We start from the raw sequence: 21,479 nt of genomic DNA, 5'->3' as shown, positions 1-21,479 counted from the left end.
TGGGACCTAGCAACAGCCAACAAGTGTTACAATATCAGTATGCACTTTGGTCGTCCTCTGGTTTCTAAGAACAAATATCTGTCCAGCTAAACGGTTTCTTCTGTTTGTTCAAGATTATAAAAATCAGCAGACACACAAAAAATTAACTCCACAGACAAAATAGAAACTTGCTGCATGTTTTGTAGTTTAACTGCCTGCAAATCTAAGCATGATTATTATGATGAGTCCTCATGGAGGAACCAGCACATGACAGCAATGACTGTAAAGGAAAATAAACCAACCTGTATGCTCTGTGCAGATGTGCAAGGTTACAGAAATAAGAGTTGGACAATCAAAGACACCAAAGCACAGCTTGCACTCGCAGATGTGATGTAACTTTTAGCGTTGGCTGACATTCGTGAGGATGACAGTCACAACTATAATGTTACTAAAGGGTGTGTTTGGCCAGTTGGCTATACTTTGAGAATCCTGGATTCAAACTGTTGTTTTTCATTCATTTCTTCTTTTTTTTTTTCAAAACCATATGCTTTGTGGTTTCTGGAGCTGTGATCACTGTTTGTGGTGTTTAGTTTTCCCTCAGTTGCTGATCACCAGCTGTTCTTGTAGAGGAATATTGCTTCCCAACAAAATATAGACACTTCTGTTTGATGTTTGTCAGAAGAAGCTAATATCTGTGGATTTTTACAGTCTGCTGTTTTTGACCTGAATGTGAACACATGGTAATTTTATCTGATACTCCCAATTTGTCATCTTTTGGCTCTTATTGAATTTATTTTGGTCTTGATTATTTTTACTTCTTATATAAATAGAATACAAACTAGTTGTTATGGTTTTAAAGGTGATGCCTGCGTCAGTGTGTGTGTGTGAACCTGAGCTGTGGTCTGCTGCTGTTCCTTTGATGGTTATTGTTCAGTCTGCAGGGATCTTTTGTCACTGTGAGAGCTTTGAGCACAGCAGCAGTAGTAGATGGCTGAATGAACGAGGCTAACTGCATTTATCTCCAACTCACAGCTGTTCTCGTTTTTCACAGCTGAGAAATCTTTTTTCTGAGCATGGTTGTAGTCACTGTCGACTTCACCAGTGCGTATGTTAATATGAAGAATCACTCTGAACTTATCATCGTCTTTCTTCTGGTACCAGTGCACATAGCTGCCACTGCACTGGGCAGTTCCACAGCTGAAGGAGACTTTTTTGCCAGGTGTCGCAGTCAAAGTTAAATCTTTCTGCACCAGCTCTGCAGCCATGGTAACCAGCGCTGCAAAGACACAGAGAGAAAAATGTCAGTTTGATGGTGTTTCTTACATGTAGTTTTTGTTGGGTTAAAACTCACCTAAACACAGACAACACAGAGCAGCAGCTGGGAGGAAAAGCATTGTGTGAACCGTTGTGTTCAGTGACGTTTCCTCTGGTGAATCTGAGGAGAAGTGATGCTTTGATAGAAACGAGGCCAAACAAGGACAATTTATATGATCAGATGAGGACCACGTGTTTCTAACAACTCCTAAAACCTCCCATTAACTGCTGCAGCTGTCAGTGCTGCTGCTGAGTGACAGCTGAGGCGTGTGTTGCAGTTTTCCACTGAGACTGAGGTTTGCAAAACATTAACCTTCAAATATAGAGTGGAATTTATTTATTATTTCAGTCGTATCTTTTCTTCACTTTCTATGAAGTCAGTCAACAAAATGTCTTAAAACTATGATGACTTCAAAACTAAAAATATTTGTTCCCACAGACACAGACTGAGGAACATAAATGGACTTGATGTAGTCTGAAATATTTTCGACCATGTGTGGAAACAATAGTATCATCAACATACAAATCCATGATATGATACATATCAACTTTTAACGTTCAGAAGGAAAAACCTCCCATACAACTGGTCTGTGACATTTTTTCTTTCTTACCCACCTTTATTGTGTACTCCCAGTTAGGGATGGGTATTGAAACCCGGTTCTTGTTGAGAACCGGTTCCCACTGTTTCAATTCCTTGGAATTGTTTGCCATTTTTGCAAACGATTCCCTTATCGATTCCAGTCGCCCCGAATGACGTCACCACGTTGCGGAGCGTCATTTACCTGGCAGGGCGCCTAAGCGGCTCAAACGCTCAAAAGTTTGGTTATACTTTACGAGAACAGATGACAACGGGGCAACTTGCAATACTTGCAAAGTAGATATTTCATTTAAAGGAGGAAACACTACGAATATGCAAAAGCATTTGCTCACAAAACACGCGATGAACTTAAATGAATGTCGTGTTTTTAATTCCACTCCGGACTCATGAATCTCAACCCAGCAGCAGCGGTAACGTTTGCACGTCATCTCCCGTTAATGCGGCAGGTAAATAATCAACTAACAGTGCATATTATGTTAGCGCGATCTGCCTTATTACAAAACCTGCCGTTACTGTCCGCTGCATTTAGGTGACCATGATGAGAGAGACAGACAGAGTCTGGCTGGCAGTTCTTGCTGCAGTCTACCGGTAGCGTCTCCTTTCAGGCCAGGATAGACAAATGTCACCGAGCAGTGACTTAAGTTTGTGGTCAAAGGCTTGCACCCATTTGCCACAGCAGATGCCCCCGATTTTCGGTAAGTGAATGTGTTTAACTGTAGGCAGGGACATTACTGGATATTCTTGTGTAATTGCTACAGAATAATTTATGTTATACTTTGTTAATGCTACAGAAGAATATTTATTTTATTATTTTACATTTACAATTTTTTTTCCTGGGTACCCTGTGACACCCCATTGAAGAGCCGTAGGCTGTGGATCTCTTAAGAACTCACTGTTGGGTTTGTAAGGCCATGTTACTCCTAAATTTCTATCTTGTTCAAAGAGAAGATATAAAACAAAGTTCTAAGCTAATCGACCTGTGTGTTCTCCTTTTTTAAAAAGAATCGATAAGAGAATCGATAAAGAATCGAATCGTTAAACAGAATCGAAAATGGAATCGGAATCGTGAAAATCTTATCAATACCCATCCCTACTCCCAGTACTCCCAGTTAGCTGTCAACTTTAATTACAAGTATTAATTTTACCCTTTGATGGTATGAACATTTCGATTTATGATTTAAAGTACTGAAAATTTCTCTAACTGGTGTCTCTCAGACTGGGATGGAGCTGTGGTTTCTTGCTTTTCCTCTGATGGTTTTTGTTCAGCCTGCAGGGATGATTTCACACTGTGAGTACTTTTGTAACAAGAGCAGTAGTAGATGGCTGAATGAACGTCTTTAACTGTTTTTAGCTCCAAAGCCCAGCTGCCCTGATTATTCACTGCTGAGAAATCGTTCTGCTGAGGGTGGTTATAGCCTCGATTTATTGCACCGCTGCTTATGTCAATAGAAAGAAGCATTCTGAATAATTCTCTTGTGTCTTTCTTCTGGTACCAGTATACAACAGTACTGCTGCACTGGTCAGTTCCCCCACAGCTGAAGGAGACACTTTCTCCAGCTCTCCTGGTCAGAGTTAAATCACTCTGTATCAGCTCTTCAGCCACAGTAATCACTGGGGTAGAGACACAGACAGGTTAGTATGGCAGTGTTTGTTACTGATGGTGGACTCTTGTTTCAATAAAATCACTCACCTGAACACAGACAGCACAGAGCAGCAGCTGGGAGGAAAAGCATCGTGTGCAGTGATGGTTTCTCTCCTGAACCTGGAGAGAAGTGGTGCTCTGTTAGGCTGATGCAGAACAATGGCAAGTTATAAGATCTTACAAGTACCACGTGGTTTCTAACAGGTCCTCCAACCTCCTCTTGTAAGGGTGGTGCTGACTGACAGCTGAAACCATCCTATACAGGGAGTGCAGAATTATTAGGCAAATGAGTATTTTGTCCACATCATCCTCTTCATGCATGTTGTCTTACTCCAAGCTGTATAGGCTTGAAAGCCTACTACCAATTAAGCATATTAGGTGATGTGCATCTCTGTAATGAGAAGGGGTGTGGTCTAATGACATCAACACCCTATATCAGGTGTGCATAATTATTAGGCAACTTCCTTTCCTTTGGCAAAATGGGTCAAAAGAAGGACTTGACAGGCTCAGAAAAGTCAAAAATAGTGAGATATCTTGCAGAGGGATGCAGCAGTCTTAAAATTGCAAAGCTTCTGAAACGTGATCATCGAACAATCAAGCGTTTCATTCAAAATAGTCAACAGGGTCGCAAGAAGCGTGTGGAAAAACCAAGGCGCAAAATAACTGCCCATGAACTGAGAAAAGTCAAGCGTGCAGCTGCCAAGATGCCACTTGCCACCAGTTTGGCCATATTTCAGAGCTGCAACATCACTGGAGTGCCCAAAAGCACAAGGTGTGCAATACTCAGAGACATGGCCAAGGTAAGAAAGGCTGAAAGACGACCACCACTGAACAAGACACACAAGCTGAAACGTCAAGACTGGGCCAAGAAATATCTCAAGACTGATTTTTCTAAGGTTTTATGGACTGATGAAATGAGAGTGAGTCTTGATGGGCCAGATGGATGGGCCCGTGGCTGGATTGGTAAAGGGCAGAGAGCTCCAGTCCGACTCAGACGCCAGCAAGGTGGAGGTGGAGTACTGGTTTGGGCTGGTATCATCAAAGATGAGCTTGTGGGGCCTTTTCGGGTTGAGGATGGAGTCAAGCTCAACTCCCAGTCCTACTGCCAGTTTCTGGAAGACACCTTCTTCAAGCAGTGGTACAGGAAGAAGTCTGCATCCTTCAAGAAAACATGATTTTCATGCAGGACAATGCTCCATCACACGCGTCCAAGTACTCCACAGCGTGGCTGGCAAGAAAGGGTATAAAAGAAGAAAAACTAATGACATGGCCTCCTTGTTCACCTGATCTGAACCCCATTGAGAACCTGTGGTCCATCATCAAATGTGAGATTTACAAGGAGGAAAACAGTACACCTCTCTGAACAGTGTCTGGGAGGCTGTGGTTGCTGCTGCACGCAATGTTGATGGTGAACAGATCAAAACACTGACAGAATCCATGGATGGCAGGCTTTTGAGTGTCCTTGCAAAGAAAGGTGGCTATATTGGTCGCTGATTTGTTTTTGTTTTGTTTTTGAATGTCAGAAATGTATATTTGTGAATGTGGAGATGTTATATTGGTTTCACTGGTAAAAATAAATAATTGAAATGGGTATATATTTGTTTTTTGTTAAGTTGCCTAATAATTATGCACAGTAATAGTCACCTGCACACACAGATATCCCCCTAAAATAGCTAAAACTAAAAACAAACTAAAAACTACTTCCAAAAACATTCAGCTTTGATATTAATGAGTTTTTTGGGTTCATTGAGAACATGGTTGTTGTTCAATAATAAAATTATTCCTCAAAAATACAACTTGCCTAATAATTCTGCACTCCCTGTAGTTTAAAGGAACATTTAAATGTTTTCCCATAGAAGGAAATGTATTTGCTTTTCCAACCATTCATCTTTCTTCATAGTTCAGAGTTTATTCATACTTTCTGTGAAGAGATAAAACTGTGTGACTTATTCTGCTATTTTAGAGATGCAATGGACTTGAATTCCACAAAGATCCTGATCTCTGATTTTAGCTTTGAAATATTTCCTTTTTCTCCGTCAACCTAAATCACATAAGTGGAAGATGGATGGATTTTCCCTTTCAATTCATTAGTTCAGTTTCCATTGCTCATACTTCTAATTCTTGTATTTGATGATCCAACTGCGTGGAATAACAAAACTTCAGACTTCAGTGTTTGGAGATCAATATTCTTCATAGTGTAATTACTTTTTAAGACACTGATAAAAGGTTTTAACATTTACACTGAAGTATGTAACTGACACCAGTATTTGAAAACCAGTTATGTTTTTCACATAAAACATAAAGATATTTCCTCGATCTTTTTTCATATTTAGATATTTATCTATCCTTAATCCTTCTTAATTGTCACAACAGATTGTGGATTACACGTTTGTGCTCTGCCCAACTTTACTTGCATAAACCGTTTGTTCTGGTTGTTCCATCGAACTTAGAGCAAACAGGGAGGTTGCAGAGTGCCCCCTGGTGGACCAGCTGTGAAACATCAATATTCATGACATTGTCATAATGTCACTGTGACATATTGAAAGGTGTTTCTCTTGTCTAATCTTTTTTAATTGTTCATTTATTGATCACTCTAAATGCTGATATTGATATATTGTCAAATCAACCAATATATCAGTGAGGCTCTAGAAATGACAAACCAACCACCATCTGAATCTCATCAGCGTTCACATGTATTTTTACACCATCATAGTACAATAACACTGTTGTAGAAGATGAGTGCACTCCACTTCCATATTGTTCATAGATACATAGACAGCTTTCCTGGAAGAGTGATCTCCCCTCTGTTGGTCTACCTTTAAAATTTTAGAGGTAATTAAGAAACATTTGGAGTTTGGATATATAACACACCGAAAATTTAGAACTAAAGCCACCAAAATAATTGTTCCATTTTTTCTTTTTTCCCTTTTTTTAAGATAATAAGCTTTTGACTTTGATTTCTGGAGATCTAAATCCTGAAATTTTTTTTTTCCTCAGACTAAAATGGAAGCAATACATGTGAACCTGGGCTGTGGTTTCTTGCTGCTCCTCTGATGGTTTTTGTTCAACCTGCAGGGATGATTTCACACTGTGGGAACTCTGAGAACAGGAGCAGTAGTAGATGGCTGAATGAATGACTTTAACTGTTTTTAGCTCCAACGCCCAGCTGTTCTGTTTCACCACAGCAGAGAAATCATTCTGCTGAGGGTGGTTGTAGCCTGAAGTGATCGCACCAGTGCGTCTGTTAATACCAATAATCACTCTGATTTTGTCACTGTCTTTCTTCTGATACCAGTACACAGCTGCAGTGCTGCACTGGTCAGTTCCCCCACAGCTGAAGGAGACACTTTCTCCAGCTCTCCTGGTCAGAGTCAAATCATTTTGTATCAGCTCTGTGGCCATGGTAAACAGCGCTGCAGAGACACACACAGGTTAGTATGTCAACGTTTGTTACAGATGGTCAACGTTTGTTACAGATGGTGTCTTCTTGTTTGAATAAAACCACTCACCTGAGCTCAGGATGCACAGAGCAGCAGCTTGGAGGAAACACATTGTGTGCAGTGATGTTTCTTCAGCTGAATCTGAAGAGAAGTGGCACTGTGACAGAGCAGAGGCCAAACAAGTATTAATAACTTAAGATCATGTTTGAAATCATGTGACGAGGCTCACGTGATTTCAAACGGGTCCTCAAACCACCCTGCAGCTGAAGATCATACAGCTGCTGATTAACAAGTGATGCAGTCTTGAAATTTTTCCACTGAATCTGAGGTGTGAAGAAGAATAATCATCAGTGTGAAAGTCTGAAAACTGCTTGTTTAGCCATGCGTGTAAACTACAGTGTCATAGAAAACATTTCTTCACAATAAAACAACACAATAACATGTTTATAAAAGATGTTTCAGCTCCGCTTTTTGTGTTCTTCACACATATGGATAATCTTTCCTGCATGAGTGATCTCTCTTCTGCCGATCTCTCTGTGGATTATAAGAATCAGAATCTGAATGTCTTTATTGTCATTGTCACAGGTACAACTAAATTAAATGTGGTCCCTGATCAGTGCATCATCCCTAAAAATATGAAAATATAAATCAAACAATAAAATCAATAAATAAAATACTTACAGTGCTAATAAGAAAAGTATTAGCAAACATTCACATACATTCCCACGTACATGCTTCAGTCAGCACACAGATTAATGCAAGAGTGGTGTGATGGACATTCCTTGTAGCAGCATTCAGACGTGTTATTGCAGTTGGATAAAAGCTGTGTTTGAGTCTATTTATCCTTGCACTGATTGCTCTGTACCGTCTGCCCGAGGGCAACAGTTCAAACAGGGAGTGTCCAGGATGTGAGGTATCTTTTATGATATTTTGAGCATTTTTAAGACAGCGGGTGTTGTGTAGATCTTCCAGCATGGGGAGAGGGCAGCCAGTGATCCTTTGGACGGTGTTAATGATCCCTTGGAGTGCTTTCCTCTCAGCCACTGTGCAGCTAGTGTACCAGATGCATATGCAATATTTAGTACACTCTCAATGGTGGCTCTGTAGAAGGACACCAGCAGTCTCTGTGTGATATTATTCCTCCTGAGAATTCTCAGGAAGTGCAGTCTCTGTTGGGCCTTTTTCAGGAGCTCAGAGGTGTTCGCACTCCAAGAAAGGTTCTCCTCCATGTTGACTCCCAGGAAGCGAAAGTTTGCCGCCCTTTCTACACAGTCCCCATTGATGAATAATGGTGGGATCTCTGCCTTTTTCCTTCTTAAATCTATTATGAGTTCTTTGGTCTTTGAACTATTGAGGAGGAGGTTATTGGCCTTACACCATGACGACAGCTGCTCCACCTCGTCTCTGTAAGCGGACTCGTCACCCCTGGAAATGAGCCCCACCACGGTGGTGTCGTCTGCAAATTTCACAAAGGTGTTGCTCTGGTGGACAGGAGTGCAGTCGTGTGTGTAGAGAGAGTAGAGTAGTGGACTGAGCACACAGCCCTGGGGTGAGCCAGTGCTGAGACTCAGGGTCGAGGACGTGTGATGGCCAACTCTGACTCTCTGTCTACGGCATGAGAGGAAACTGTTGATCCACATGCAGGTGCTGTATGGAAGCCCCAGGTCTTGTAGCTTGATCACCAGTTTGTGTGGGAGGATGGTGTTAAAAGCTGAGCAGTAATCCACGAAAAGTATGTTAGTTACGGCAGCATGGAGTACTGTGGCAACAGCGTCTTCCGTGGACCGGTTTGCTCTGTAGGCAAACTGGTGTGGATCCAGGCTGCAGGGCTGCTGTGATGTATCTGAGGATATTCTTCTTCCAGGGTGAGGGTGGTGCTGCTGTGGGCGGCGTGTTGCTGCTGTGGCTCCAATACCTCCGGTACCATGGCGTCAAAGCGGGCGAAGAAGATATTCAGCTCCTCCGCTAGCGCCAGGTCACCTTCCACAGCTCTGAGGTTGATTTTATAGTTTGTTAGATGCTGGATGCCCTGCCACACCTGCCGGCTGTTGTTACTCTCCAGATGGTCCTCAATCCTCCTCCTATAGTCCCCCTGTTGCCAGACCTGAACGCCATGTTCCTCTCCTTCAACAGCTGCTTGACCTCCCAGGTCATCCAGGGCTTTTGGTTGGGATAAGCCCGGATACATTTGTCTACTGTAACAGTGTCTATGCAGTGTTTTATGTAGCAGAGAACACTGTCTGTGAACATTTCCGGTCCAGATAACAGATAAGACTGCTACTGATCAACACTGAAGCTTCTGTGAGGTTTTAATCTGGTTTGAATTTTATAAGGCACAGGTAAACCTTGTGTTGTTATCCTATTCTTATTCTCCTTTTAGGAGTTTGAGAATTGATTGATGGTGATTTATCCCCATCTGCTGGTGAAAAGACTGCATTAAGTATCATCTTAACACTTCAATAATCACAGAGAAGCTTCATTATATTACTACAATTATTCGTCCATTTGACTTCAAACACATATGAACTTGAGTTACACTCCATTCTTAATCCATAGGGTTTAATATAAAGTTTGCCCACCCTTTGTGGCTTTAACAGGTTCAACTCTTAATGGAAGACTTTCCAAAAGGTTTATGAGTGTTTATGGGAATTTTAATGTTGGATGAGACGCCCTGGCTCACAGTCTCGGCTCTCTGTTCATCCCAAAGCTGGTATGTCTGGTTGAGGTCAGGACTGTGCATGCCAGCCAAGTTTTTCCACACTGAACTCGCTCATCTGTGTCATCATGGATCTTACTTTATGCAATGGTGTGGAGTCATGTTGGAACAAGAATAATCATTCCTCCAGCAAATTTTACACTTGGCACCAGCACGATTTGTCAGTGGCTCGCTCACCTGTAACCTGACTTCACTAGCTGTTACAGGTAGGAGTCACGCACACGTCGGTTGATTTGTAAGTTTTCTAGATGTCTGTGTCATCAGGTTTGTTCTACACACTGGCAAGCAAAGCTAGAAGCTGGCACAGTGTTAGGTTTTAATTTTAATGAATTGAAAAGTACATAAATAGTTGTACGAAAAAAGACTTATGTATAAAATTCCTTCTTTATAAAAAGGTAACATTTATCCCATTCTGACCAATCATAACAGTCAATTTGACCAGAACATTTTAAAATCTTCCTCTGGTGAACGACCTCTGAACCATGAAGAAACTTCACTTCCCACTGCTGTGGATGCTGTGTGTCCTGTAACACTGCGTGATGTGTTTGTGATGTGTGCTTGTGTTGTCTATGAGATATTCTCAGCTGAAGGGTCAGTGGGAATAAAAGAAACAAAAACAAAAAAACTTGTTTGCCATGAAAACTGTTCAGAAGTAGATCAGCTGTATGGATGTGTTTTTCTAACATTTATTTTAACAGTGTAAATATTCTTTATGACTGCGCAATATGCGAGTAACAGGTTATAGTGAGGATGACCTCACTTAACGCAGGAAATGACATTTTCTCTTAAAAGTGGAAAAAAAACTAGAGAGCAAATGGAGTCAGAGTAGAATACCTTTTTTTTTTGTTTTGTTTGTTTGTTTGTTTGTTTTTCACGTTTGTGATAATTAGAAGCAGTAATATTAAAAACACAAATTCAGTAATTACAATTGACTGTGGTGCAGTGTCTGGAAGCAGCAGGTACACCACCTGTTTAAACTGGGAAACGAAAACATCGTTCAGTCGTGGTCGCAAGGGCGTAGATTTGGCATTTGGCAAGGGACATGTCCCCACCAATATCCAGCAATCATTGAATTGTCCTCACCAATAATTTGATCTCTTCGAGTAAAGAAAAACAAACCTGACAGAAAGAAAAAAACAATCTGTCAACGCAAAATAAACTTTTAACATATTTTCAGGTGAGAATGTAGCTGTGTAAACTTCAAATATATGTGTTATTGTACTTACATTATAATCAATGAGCTTCCTTTTGTCCACTTAAAATATGTTTACAGAACTATTTTTGCATTTGTTACAATTTCAGCTGTCCTCTTGGCCAGATTGCTCTTAAGAGAAACATTTTTAAAGTAAACAAGAATTTTTTTAACTGCATAAATAAAGGATACATAAAAGTCACTGCCAAAAACTGATTGCGTCTTCTACTTTGTTACAGGAATGTTGTTTGTTGCTCAAGATGACTTGATATAATTCATGAGGAATATATTTGACACGTTTCACATGTTATAGACCAACAAGTTATTTATAGCAGTTTAAATACAAGCAAACAGTTTTTGGCAAATGCCGGAAATCAGTTTTTGGCAGACAATCAGTTTTTGGCACAACACCTGGTCCTCAGGTGGCCGCAGCCTCTGAATTTGGACACCCCCGGCCTGTTTCTGGCCGGACAATAATAACGGTGACATTTAACTTATTTTATCCGATAAATAAACATTGTAAAATTCAAGTTTTACAATGCCTAACAGCCCTTTTGATTGTCTCCCTAATTCTGAGGTCTCAAGGTTGGCAAGTATGTGCTAGGCTTTCACCCACATCAGTCTGTCAATCATCCATGTCTGTTGCTGTAACAGTAGTTCATGTGTGGAATAAAAAATCCCAGCTCACTGATTTGATCGGGGCAATGGTGCCTAAAATGTTGCATAATTTTGCTAAGAGATCTTTTACTTTGTGGTAATCTTAGATGACAAAAACCAGCAGGTCATTCAGTGTTCCCTTAGTGCTAATGTGTCAGAGATGTTGGTGTATTATAACTAAAATAATGTTGTTAAGTCCTTAAAGTCATATTCTTTTATTGTCATGACTGTATTTGAAGCTATTTTTATTTTTGTATGATACCTGATTTATATGGAATATGGCTGAAGTAAACTAAAGTCTAAAATACTTAGTCATTTGTTTAATAGTAATTTAACATTATATAATTCACATATAAAACTATGAATTATTATTTTGAATGGTTTAAAAGCATGTAGAATAGCATATTTAGGCAAGTATATTTCTCCTTTTGTTATCAAGAAGCAAAGACAAAAAGGAAAAAAAAAAGAAGAAGAAAGAAACAGGGCAGGGTTCTGTGGCTGAATCATCCGTCCCCACCAATGCCAAAACCAAATCTACGCCCTTGCGTGGTCATGTGACCTGGTATTTTGAACCAAGCTTCGGAGCAGTGTTTTAAACATCCCAGTAAACAGGTGTGTTTACAGGTTGTAACTGCAGAAGCCTCCTATTGGCCAGTTTGCTTGCAAATTGACTCCATTTGATCGGTATGTAACTAATCTTTTTACTGTAAATGCTAATTCTACGATGCATTACAGGGAGTCTGGGTGGGTGGTTTGAAAGCTTTACAGCAGAACCGCTACTGCTTCTGTGTGCTGCGTTTACAGAAGTGCTGCTTTGCATTTTTGCCTTGTTTTGCCTTCTCGTTTGATGTGTCTCCAACACTCTTGTTCAGGTTTTTAGCAAAGCCTTTGAGCCCTGTGTGTAATATATATATATATATATATATAAATATATATCATAATGTACTAAGTTATCAAATTATAGCAGTGGTATGTATAATAATTTAGAATAGTATTATGAAATTGTTCATTTGTTTTGTGTTCGTACACTGTTAGACTTTTCGTCTCCACTTTACCGTAACATACTGGCGTCACTGACGACGTGTTACGGTGGCTTACCGTTCTGCAGGATGATACCGTTTTTTGCTGTTGTGGTATAATACTCTTGGACAAATTATGGTAACGCACCGTAGCTTTTGTCGTCATGTCGTAAATTACGTCAACAAAGTAACATCATACTGTGATTAAGAAATTGGTATACTACCGTTTATTCACGGTATGTCACTGTAAGCCCGCTGAGAGGTAATAAACCGCAATATATTTACCAGTAACTTACCGTTATCACGCATCATCAGTACCAAAAATATTCATCTCTGCTAGAGGATACCGTGTTCCTACAGGCGGTCATTTACTGTTTAACACGTCGTAATTTACCATGATTTAAAGAAACAGTAACATACTGTAAGAGACTGGAGGGTTCCAAAAAATTGTATTGTATTAAAAAATGTACCATTTATTTATATATATTTTTATTAAAAAAAACCCATATATATACCCACTGTCGATCGATTGATCGAGATAGATAGATAGATATACACACACACACAAAATATAATTCATGTGCTTCACACCACTTTTTATTTCTGTTCTGATTTTTCCCTGCTGAAATACACATTTCCAAAATCAAAAACTGAAAAGAACTGAAAACATATTTTCATTGAGGAAGCATTTGTTTTTACTAAACCATGTAATCCATTATTTTCTCAGATGGTTTTACAAACAATAACGATATTATGTCATATCCATATCATGGCAGACAACATATGCTCAAGTGTTGGGTTTTCTTAGTTATATTTTGTAGGGTCTTAAACCTACAATGTGAAGTGCCTTGGCATTCATTTTGTTGGCACCATACAAATAAACTGAATTGCAATGAATATAATATCAAGCCCCACACTTCTGCCTCTATACACACTTTGTCCAAAATACTGGCTCACACCACCAAATCAATGCACAAAGCCGGGTCCACAAGGACATGGATGAGTGTGTGTGGTGTGAAGGAACTTGACTGACCTGCACTGAACCCTGATCTTGCTTTGTGGACTGAGTTCATTGATTTGTAGGGTGAGCCAATACATGTGACAATTAAAGTGTAAGTAGCTGCAATAATTTTTAACAAACGGGTAAAAGAAGGAAAAAAAATCAAAACTGTTGCACTCAAAGAACCTATTGGACAGAGACAGCGTCTTGCAAGATGGCAAGAGAGCTTGTCTTCATTGTTGTTCGTCTTGTGTAAATGTCCAGAAAGCATGGGCCATGGATCATCTGTGGAGACACAGGTAACAACACATTGGTCACTTAAATTATACAAGAAATTCACTATAAATGGCAAAAACAGTTACCTAATTTGAAGTTCTCCACTCAAATTCAGTAAGCCACTGGAGGAAAGTTGTGACATGAGGATTAATGTGAACAACCTTTCGCTTCACAGTGGTCCCAGTCTTTCTGCTTGTCCCAGCCTTGGAGGTACATTTTGTTCCCTCTTCAGGGTTTATCCTTACAAAAAAAAACTTAAAACATGCCACAATAAATAGTAACATACAGTAACATTGAGTTCTGATTTGAAATAATGAGTTACTTAGGGATAATTTATTCATCATCTATCACTATTAGCTAACTGTTCAAACATACCTCTGAATTAGTTCCAATGTTGCACACGCTGACTCCTGGTATTCCAGGTTCAATACATAGAATGAACCAAAGAAGACTGACATCGCATCAGCAAAGGTGTTCTCTTTGTCCAGCTCCAGCCAGTTAATTATTAATGGCCTTATGTACATAAGTCCGTTTTAACATATTCTAATTGTACATAATTGGGAATTATTCTGCACGTTAAACACACCTAACAACGTGTCAAAGGAAAAAACCTTAGAGAAGCAAGAAACACAAACTCAAGTTATGGCATGTACATGGGCGAGGCTTACTGCGTGGCAAGACACAGGCAAGTCGCGCAGAGCCTCAGTCCGTTCTTTATTTTATAGCAGAGAATAGATTACACAGCATCTCTAGGTGGAGCATATGTAATAGAAAAACATCTCTAGATATGATTATCGCATGAGTGGCCGTTATCCAAAAAACAAGAGGAACTAGTATCTTTTGTCATATCAGCTTCAGGTTGGAACTGTCTCTGCCTGAGCGTGTGTGACTTTGTAACTTCCTCACGCATGCTTCTGTTCTTTAATCTGTAGGTTGCAGGCACATCATGTTCTCACAAGAAATTATACTTAAGCAAAATAAAGGTTATCAAAGTAAGTAAATGTAAAAATCTCTTAACACAAAGAGTCAGCCTAATTAAATTACCGGAGATGAATCAACTGTATGGTTATTTTGGAGTTTATAGTTTGTGCTGCTGTTAAACTTTACAGTATTGACTTCAGTATTCCTGCTGTTGGTGTAGCTAGACTACTATGTTGATCAGTAATATGTAATGTGAAATTTGATATTGTTACTTTGCTGGATTCACTGAGACACATGTCCAACAACCTTGGTTTATAAAGGAAATTACAGAAATTTGAGCTAAATAAACAGAGACTGGATACCTGTCTGCCAAACAGAAACTGTAATATGGTCTAATCAGCTCTATTTCATAAATGACTTCTTACCAAGCATAATCAGCCTTGGGGTGATTGGCAGGTTGCTCTCTGCTTCAAGGGACATCCTGGTAGATATTTCCTGCCAGATAAAGGACCAGGACATTTTATGTAACAAAAAAACAAAACAAAAAAAACAGGACAGCAAGCAACAGCATTAAACATAGAGCTGTATGAAAAAAGCTTACATCTGCTAAGACAAAGAGGGAGTCTTCATCTTCCTTGTAATACTTCATCATGAGAAGTATGGCTGCTGTGCCAACCTTGTTGTTGGTCAAAACTCCCTCACTTTCTATCTGCTGGATGAGTGTCCTTATACCAAGGTTCCATTTGAGCTTCTGGCTGGAGAAATAATTAACAATCCTTCTGCCTTTGGTTATGAGGGCCTGACTTAAGCGCTCACTGATATCAATACCTGTGAGTTTGTGAAAGTGGTTTGAAAGACCTTTCCGAGTAAACAAGAATGGCCACTGCTCTTGAATTTCAGCTACTGAAAGTGAGGGACAACTGTTGATAAGCTGGCGCTGAGAAATATATGTGAGGCACATGAAGTCATCCACATCAGGTCTCTCCACAGCTCCAGGTCCTTGTGAATTAAAAATTGTTAACAGGATGTGTTTCTTTTCCTCTAAAGAAGCTGGCGTTTCCCCCTCAGGAAGTTCAACTGGCTGCCAATTTATACAAGCGTAGCTATCAACAAGGCATCTAACTTTTTTAGGTGAGGTTGCATTACTGTTGGGACTGCAGTCTTCCTCATTCCTGCTTCTCTTTGTTTCACTAAATCTATGTGTTGTATTATCTCGATTAACATTTTCAACTCTAGATTTGATGCTTCTTAGTAGTGGATAATGTCATCAACCCAGTCTTTCTCCCTTTTCAGTAAAATCTGCAAATGTTTGAGGGGATCTGTTTACAATGATCTTAGCAACCTCTTCACAAGATGCACGTTTAGGGTTTCTGCAGTGAACTTGCATGGCCTCCACAACAATTCTAACCATACTTCTCCTGTCCTCTGGCTGAGCTCTGTCCCCTCTTGTGATTGCATGCAACAGTTGGAGTGGAAATCTTTCCCAAGCTCCAGAGTAATGGTGTCATTCAGGTTCTTTGGTCTGTTGCCATCTAAAAATAAGAGAGAGAGAGATCATTGAAAAAGCAACTTTATATGGCTATTTCAACAAATGTCCTCACTAAAAGATGAACCCTGCAATTAGGATTGAGTACTAACAGAAAGAAAAATACATAAAAAAATACAGTATATTTTACAGTTTGTCACAATTTCCACCCTTAGTCCTACCATTACCAACGAAAGGTTAATGGTGTTAGATTCAGTGTCTACTTTTGTTTTGTGCATTGCACAGCTGCAAAGATCCGGAAATTCCTCTATGATGCTCTGTATAGTGCTGGTTGGTAAGAGCATTTTAGCCTGCATTTTTAAATGACACAAAGTCTTCTAATAGATTAACTGTGTCCTGTCCTTGTATTATGGTAAATTCCACAATTTCTTGTTGCCTTGACTGCTGAACTGTCTACTTATGTTTTTGAGAAATATGGCTGGAAAATGATGTTCAGACACTGAAGTATTTAGAGCAACCTTCAAATGGACATACTTTTTCCCCCCATCTTTGATATGAAATCTGAGATGGGCACAAAGAGTTGTGAAGTTTTGTACAGCATACCTACATCCAGGAACTTGACAGCTGAGGTCACCAGTGAACTTATAAAACTCCTCCTCAGTGGTCTCCCTTCTTGTTCTGTGATTCCTAGGCATATGTGAATGAAAGGCAGAAAATGTTCTGAAAGTGGCAGGGCAGTTCTCAGTTCCACAAGAAAGCCTATAGTTAGCTACATGTTTGTGGCTTTTAACATGCAAACTGAACAATATAAATTTGCGTGCACAGAAGCCACAAAATTTACAAATACACATAGTTGCAAAAAGTTCAGTGACCAATTACCTTTCCTAAATGACATATGCAATGCAAAAAATAAAAAAATAAGAGTATTGTCAATACGGACCAATTCCCAGTTTTTACATGATCAAAATTATTCACAAAAGGCTTCAATAAACAGAAAATGTGTGCTGACAAAAGACAAGAGAGCAGTGCACAAAAATGAAAAGATATTTGAGCTCGACGCTTTAATGGGTTTAGCCTGACTAAGTCAGCACTCCGCACCGTACAGGTAGTACAAGCACACCTGAAAACACTGACCAGCTAACAGCTTTAAGCATTTGGGCGCAACCTCGGTAGTTCACCGATTCACCTGTTGCAAACGTCCAAGTTTCTATCAAGTCTCATAAATCCATCGGCAACTATTACCTAACTAGTCTTTTGAGTCTCCACATTCATAGATATTGATATTTTGTCTTAGCATTTGAATGAAAATAACCTGGTAGGGTAGCTGAAAAGTCAAAACAAATAGTAATAAGAATGCATTTCGGACTTCTCTTGAATAAGTAAAAAAACACTTACCTTCAGACTGATTAGCTGGTGTCAATCCAACTTTAATGTTTCCCATGTCAGTCAGTTTTAGGGGAAAAGTGTTAAGTTTAGTTGTTTCATTTACTTTTGAGATACTCCCTCATGGACGAGAAATTTGGAGTCTAGCAGAGTTGTCACGAATAGCATACGATCTTCAGATATAATCCAATCAACCTTGCATTTAACCCGATTGAACATCCAGTTACCTTTGACTACTTCTAAGTTGCACATGTTAACGGTCTCATCATCACTCTGTGCTGCAGCGAACTGGATCTGTGGCACAGAATAGTTGATGGCCATGTTGTTCTCCTGCTTTGCAGCTTTGTTTGAGTCTGAATTGCGTCATAAACATGCAAAACTAAGAAAAGCAGATCAATATTTTCTTCTTGTTGTTATTTAATGGTGGTTGGCAACCAGCGAAAGGAGCATTAACCACCTCGAGCAATATTTTCCCCATTGTTGTTTTGAAAGTGAATACCCGACGTGTGCGTCATACGTCAGGTTGCACGTCAGGTGAAGGTGTGGTGTCGGCTATCGCACCTGTCGCATTAAAAAGCTTTAAAAACGTAATAATCGCTTTAAAAACACAACCCAACGCGCTAAACATGAACAAACATAAACACCCGTGTTACATTAACACGTATATCCAGGACATCTCTTCTGAACCAAGACGAAGTGGTGCTACAAGAGAATTATTTCTTTAGGAGAGTGCATTTAATAGCAGTCTGGCCTGCCACAAAATGCACCGCTGAAAATAAAGTTTCTGCTTGTCCCAGAATTTATTAATTTTGAGAGTGAAGTTGAAGGACTGATGCTGGTTAGTGGTGTAGGTTTCATGGATGTGACACCTGAACTTGTGTAAAATGACGACCAGAGCATATTATTAGGTTAGTTCACTGTAGTTAGGCAGAGGTGTCTTAAAACGTACCACCTTATACAAAACAAATGAAGGTCCAGTGTAAGAAAGAATAAGAAGAGAAAAAAGGAACACCCTGCTAAATGAAGTCATTTGTAAACATTACTCTAAATGTAGCCATTAGTTTTTGTTGCTGGCCATACAAAAAATAAGTATACTTCAAGTATATTTCCCAAGTATACCTTACCTAGTACGTATACTAATAATGCTTCTTGGGACTACATTGGCCCCCGTTTTAGTACATAACAGTATTCTTGAAATTAACTTTTAGATGTACTTTTTGTTCACCATAAATGTACTAGCATAATGTCATAATGTCTACAAGAGTATAATTAAAATATACTCGACTCTATCACAATACTAACTTTACAAGTATACCATTAATTTACTTTTTAGTTTATATTTGAGTTATTTCTGATAGAAAAACAGTAATTAAAATTCAATTGAAACATATTTTTCACTTGCAACAAAGCTCTTCATTCCCCAGATATCAGATAACAGTTTTAACTATCAGAAGGCTTCATTTGTAAAGAACTGCACCCATAGTTCAAGTACCAGAATTATATTGTGCATGGGCATAGGTTAGAAAGTCGTTTGAGAGTTGAGGTTTATTAATTATTGACCCTTTTCACTCACGGTTTGAACAATTTCATTTTTTAAATTAATGATTTGCCCCACTTACTCTGTTCAGAAGGTAAAAGACATTACACAAGAATTTTTGACAGATTCTTGTTTTAAAACATCAATCATTGTTTTAATTTCACAGTTAAAGCCCTGCAATTCATGCTGGGTATTTCAATTCAATTCAATTCAATTCAATTCAATTCAATTTTATTTATATAGCGCCAAATCACAACAAAAGTCGCCTCAAGGCGCTTTATATTGTACAGTAGATAGCACAATAATAAATACAGAGAAAAACCCAACAATCATATGACCCCCTATGAGCAAGCACTTTGGCGACAGTGGGAAGGAAAAACTCCCTTTTAACAGGAAGAAACCTCCGGCAGAACCAGGCTCAGGGAGGGGCGGCCATCTGCTGCGACCGGTTGGGGTGAAAGAAGGAAAACAGGATGAAAGACATGCTGTGGAAGAGAGACAGAGATTAATAACAGATATGATTCGATTCGATGATTTCTTTGTACTTCTTAGTAAACCTCAGGTATACGTCAAATAAATTACATACTAGTTTACTACTAGCACTACTATAGTACAAGTATAGACTAAATGTACTTATACTTTTCTGTATACTTCTAACTGCACTTAAAGTATGCTTAAATGTAATTTGGTCTAAAAAAAAAACCCAAGAAAATACATACAAAGTAAACTAAAGGTATACTTGCTTGTTTTCTAGTTTTTGTAAGAATGAGACTGGTTGTTTGAGACAAAGTGGACTGTAATAATGTTTCACAATACATTTATTAATATATGAGGTTCAATTCATTTCAAGGAATTCAATTTTAGTGTGGCTGCAACTTACTCCTTAAGTTAAAAATGATGCTGTATATTGTAGTTTATATGTTATACTACTCTCACAGTGAATTGCATTTTATAGTAATACACTCTGAATGAGGATTTAAGTAGTTACTCTTAGATCTACAGTAGAAAACAACAGAAATCCGGATGGTGTAATAGTATAATCTCAGTAACATCACCAATTGTTACGTTTGCTGTATTTTACAGCTGTTTCCATGAGTACGGTGATTTACCGTAAAAATAATGTAATCTCATGGAATTTTCCCATTACTTACATCACCATTACTTGCAAACTACAGTACTAAACTGCAAACATCCTTTAGAGTTTTTTACTGTTGATTTTGCAGTACTAAGCTATGGAAATTACTGCAAAGGCTAACAGTGTACATTTGATTTCTGAATGCTTGATATGTAGATTCGCTTTTGTGTTACATCGAGTTGGTGATTTTTCTGTACATGTCATCATCTGTCATCCCATTCACCCTCTGGTAAGATACAGCTGTGAATTTACAGTACATGTACAACTGAATCATTGATTCTTTTCATGTCATATTTTAAATAGCTGTAAATAAACTGTTGTTTACACTGAACCACATCTCTGTCTCAAGTATAGGAGCTGAATCAGTGTTCCCTCTAAGCTGTGCGAGTGCGCAACTGCGCACTGCTGACATGGTCTCTGCGCACAGAAAATCTGCGCTGCGCACAACAAAAAATCTGACATGAATCGAAATTAAAATAAATACGTAACAATTAATTCTGTTTTGCAGTGTGCGTCAGTAAGTGACCGGTGACTGGCTGCTCCAGCCAATAATGCGATTCACATTGGTATATACGCAGCTAAATAAAGTCATTGACAGGTTACGACAGCCTTCTTATGTACCGCAACCAGTGTTTTAGCTACCAAAGCGGTGAGGCCAATATGGAGTGAAGTCAGGCTAATGACAATGGGTACAACCATTGGAGATGTGAGCAGGACAGACGGAAAAATTGACGGAAAAAGTGTGGACTTCAAACTATATGCCAGTTTTTGTAAAACCAGAGTTATTATTCATTATGTTTTTTCCTGAATACTTTTGTTGTTTATATTTACTGCGGGAAGAAACGGTAAAAACTGCGTTTTCTAAGGAAAGCGCTTGAAGGCACTCTGTGCCTGTGAGTAAAAAAAACAAAAAACAAAAAAACCCCACCCTTTCCTATTGGTGGAAAACTGTACTATGTCCACCAATCAAAAAATGCAGCATTTGGTTGTTTATGAAGAGGGAGAAGTTTTAGGAGTGATGGCAGCGCGAGAGCGAAAGACAGAGAGAGAGAGAGAGAGAGAGAGAGTTTTGACATTTGTGACGTTTAGCATGTTTGGAGTATAAAGTTAGTGTGTTGTGTAGTGGATAGTTTTGTTATGTGTGTCAGAACAATGAGGTGACTGCTGAGTGTCACAATTGCTGC

The 21,479-nt window shown here is 39.1% G+C and overlaps 1 protein-coding gene across 1 annotated transcript; it reads right to left on the bottom strand.

Annotated features, from left to right (window-relative positions):
• Positions 1 to 14,420: 14,420 nt before the first annotated feature.
• LOC120436293 lies at positions 14,421 to 16,787 on the bottom strand. Its single transcript, XM_039607057.1, is given in 4 exon segments — positions 14,421 to 14,444; positions 15,180 to 15,249; positions 15,356 to 16,242; positions 16,775 to 16,787. Coding segments are annotated over 4 exon segments (984 nt in total). The 3' UTR covers positions 14,421 to 14,430.
• Positions 16,788 to 21,479: the final 4,692 nt, after the last annotated feature.

This window comes from Oreochromis aureus, linkage group 23 (assembly GCF_013358895.1).
Source record: "Oreochromis aureus strain Israel breed Guangdong linkage group 23, ZZ_aureus, whole genome shotgun sequence".
In the NCBI taxonomy this organism is placed as follows: domain Eukaryota; kingdom Metazoa; phylum Chordata; class Actinopteri; order Cichliformes; family Cichlidae; genus Oreochromis; species Oreochromis aureus.
The sequence above is the reverse complement of the archived record's forward strand: the minus strand, read 5'-3'. Positions and strand labels throughout refer to the sequence as shown.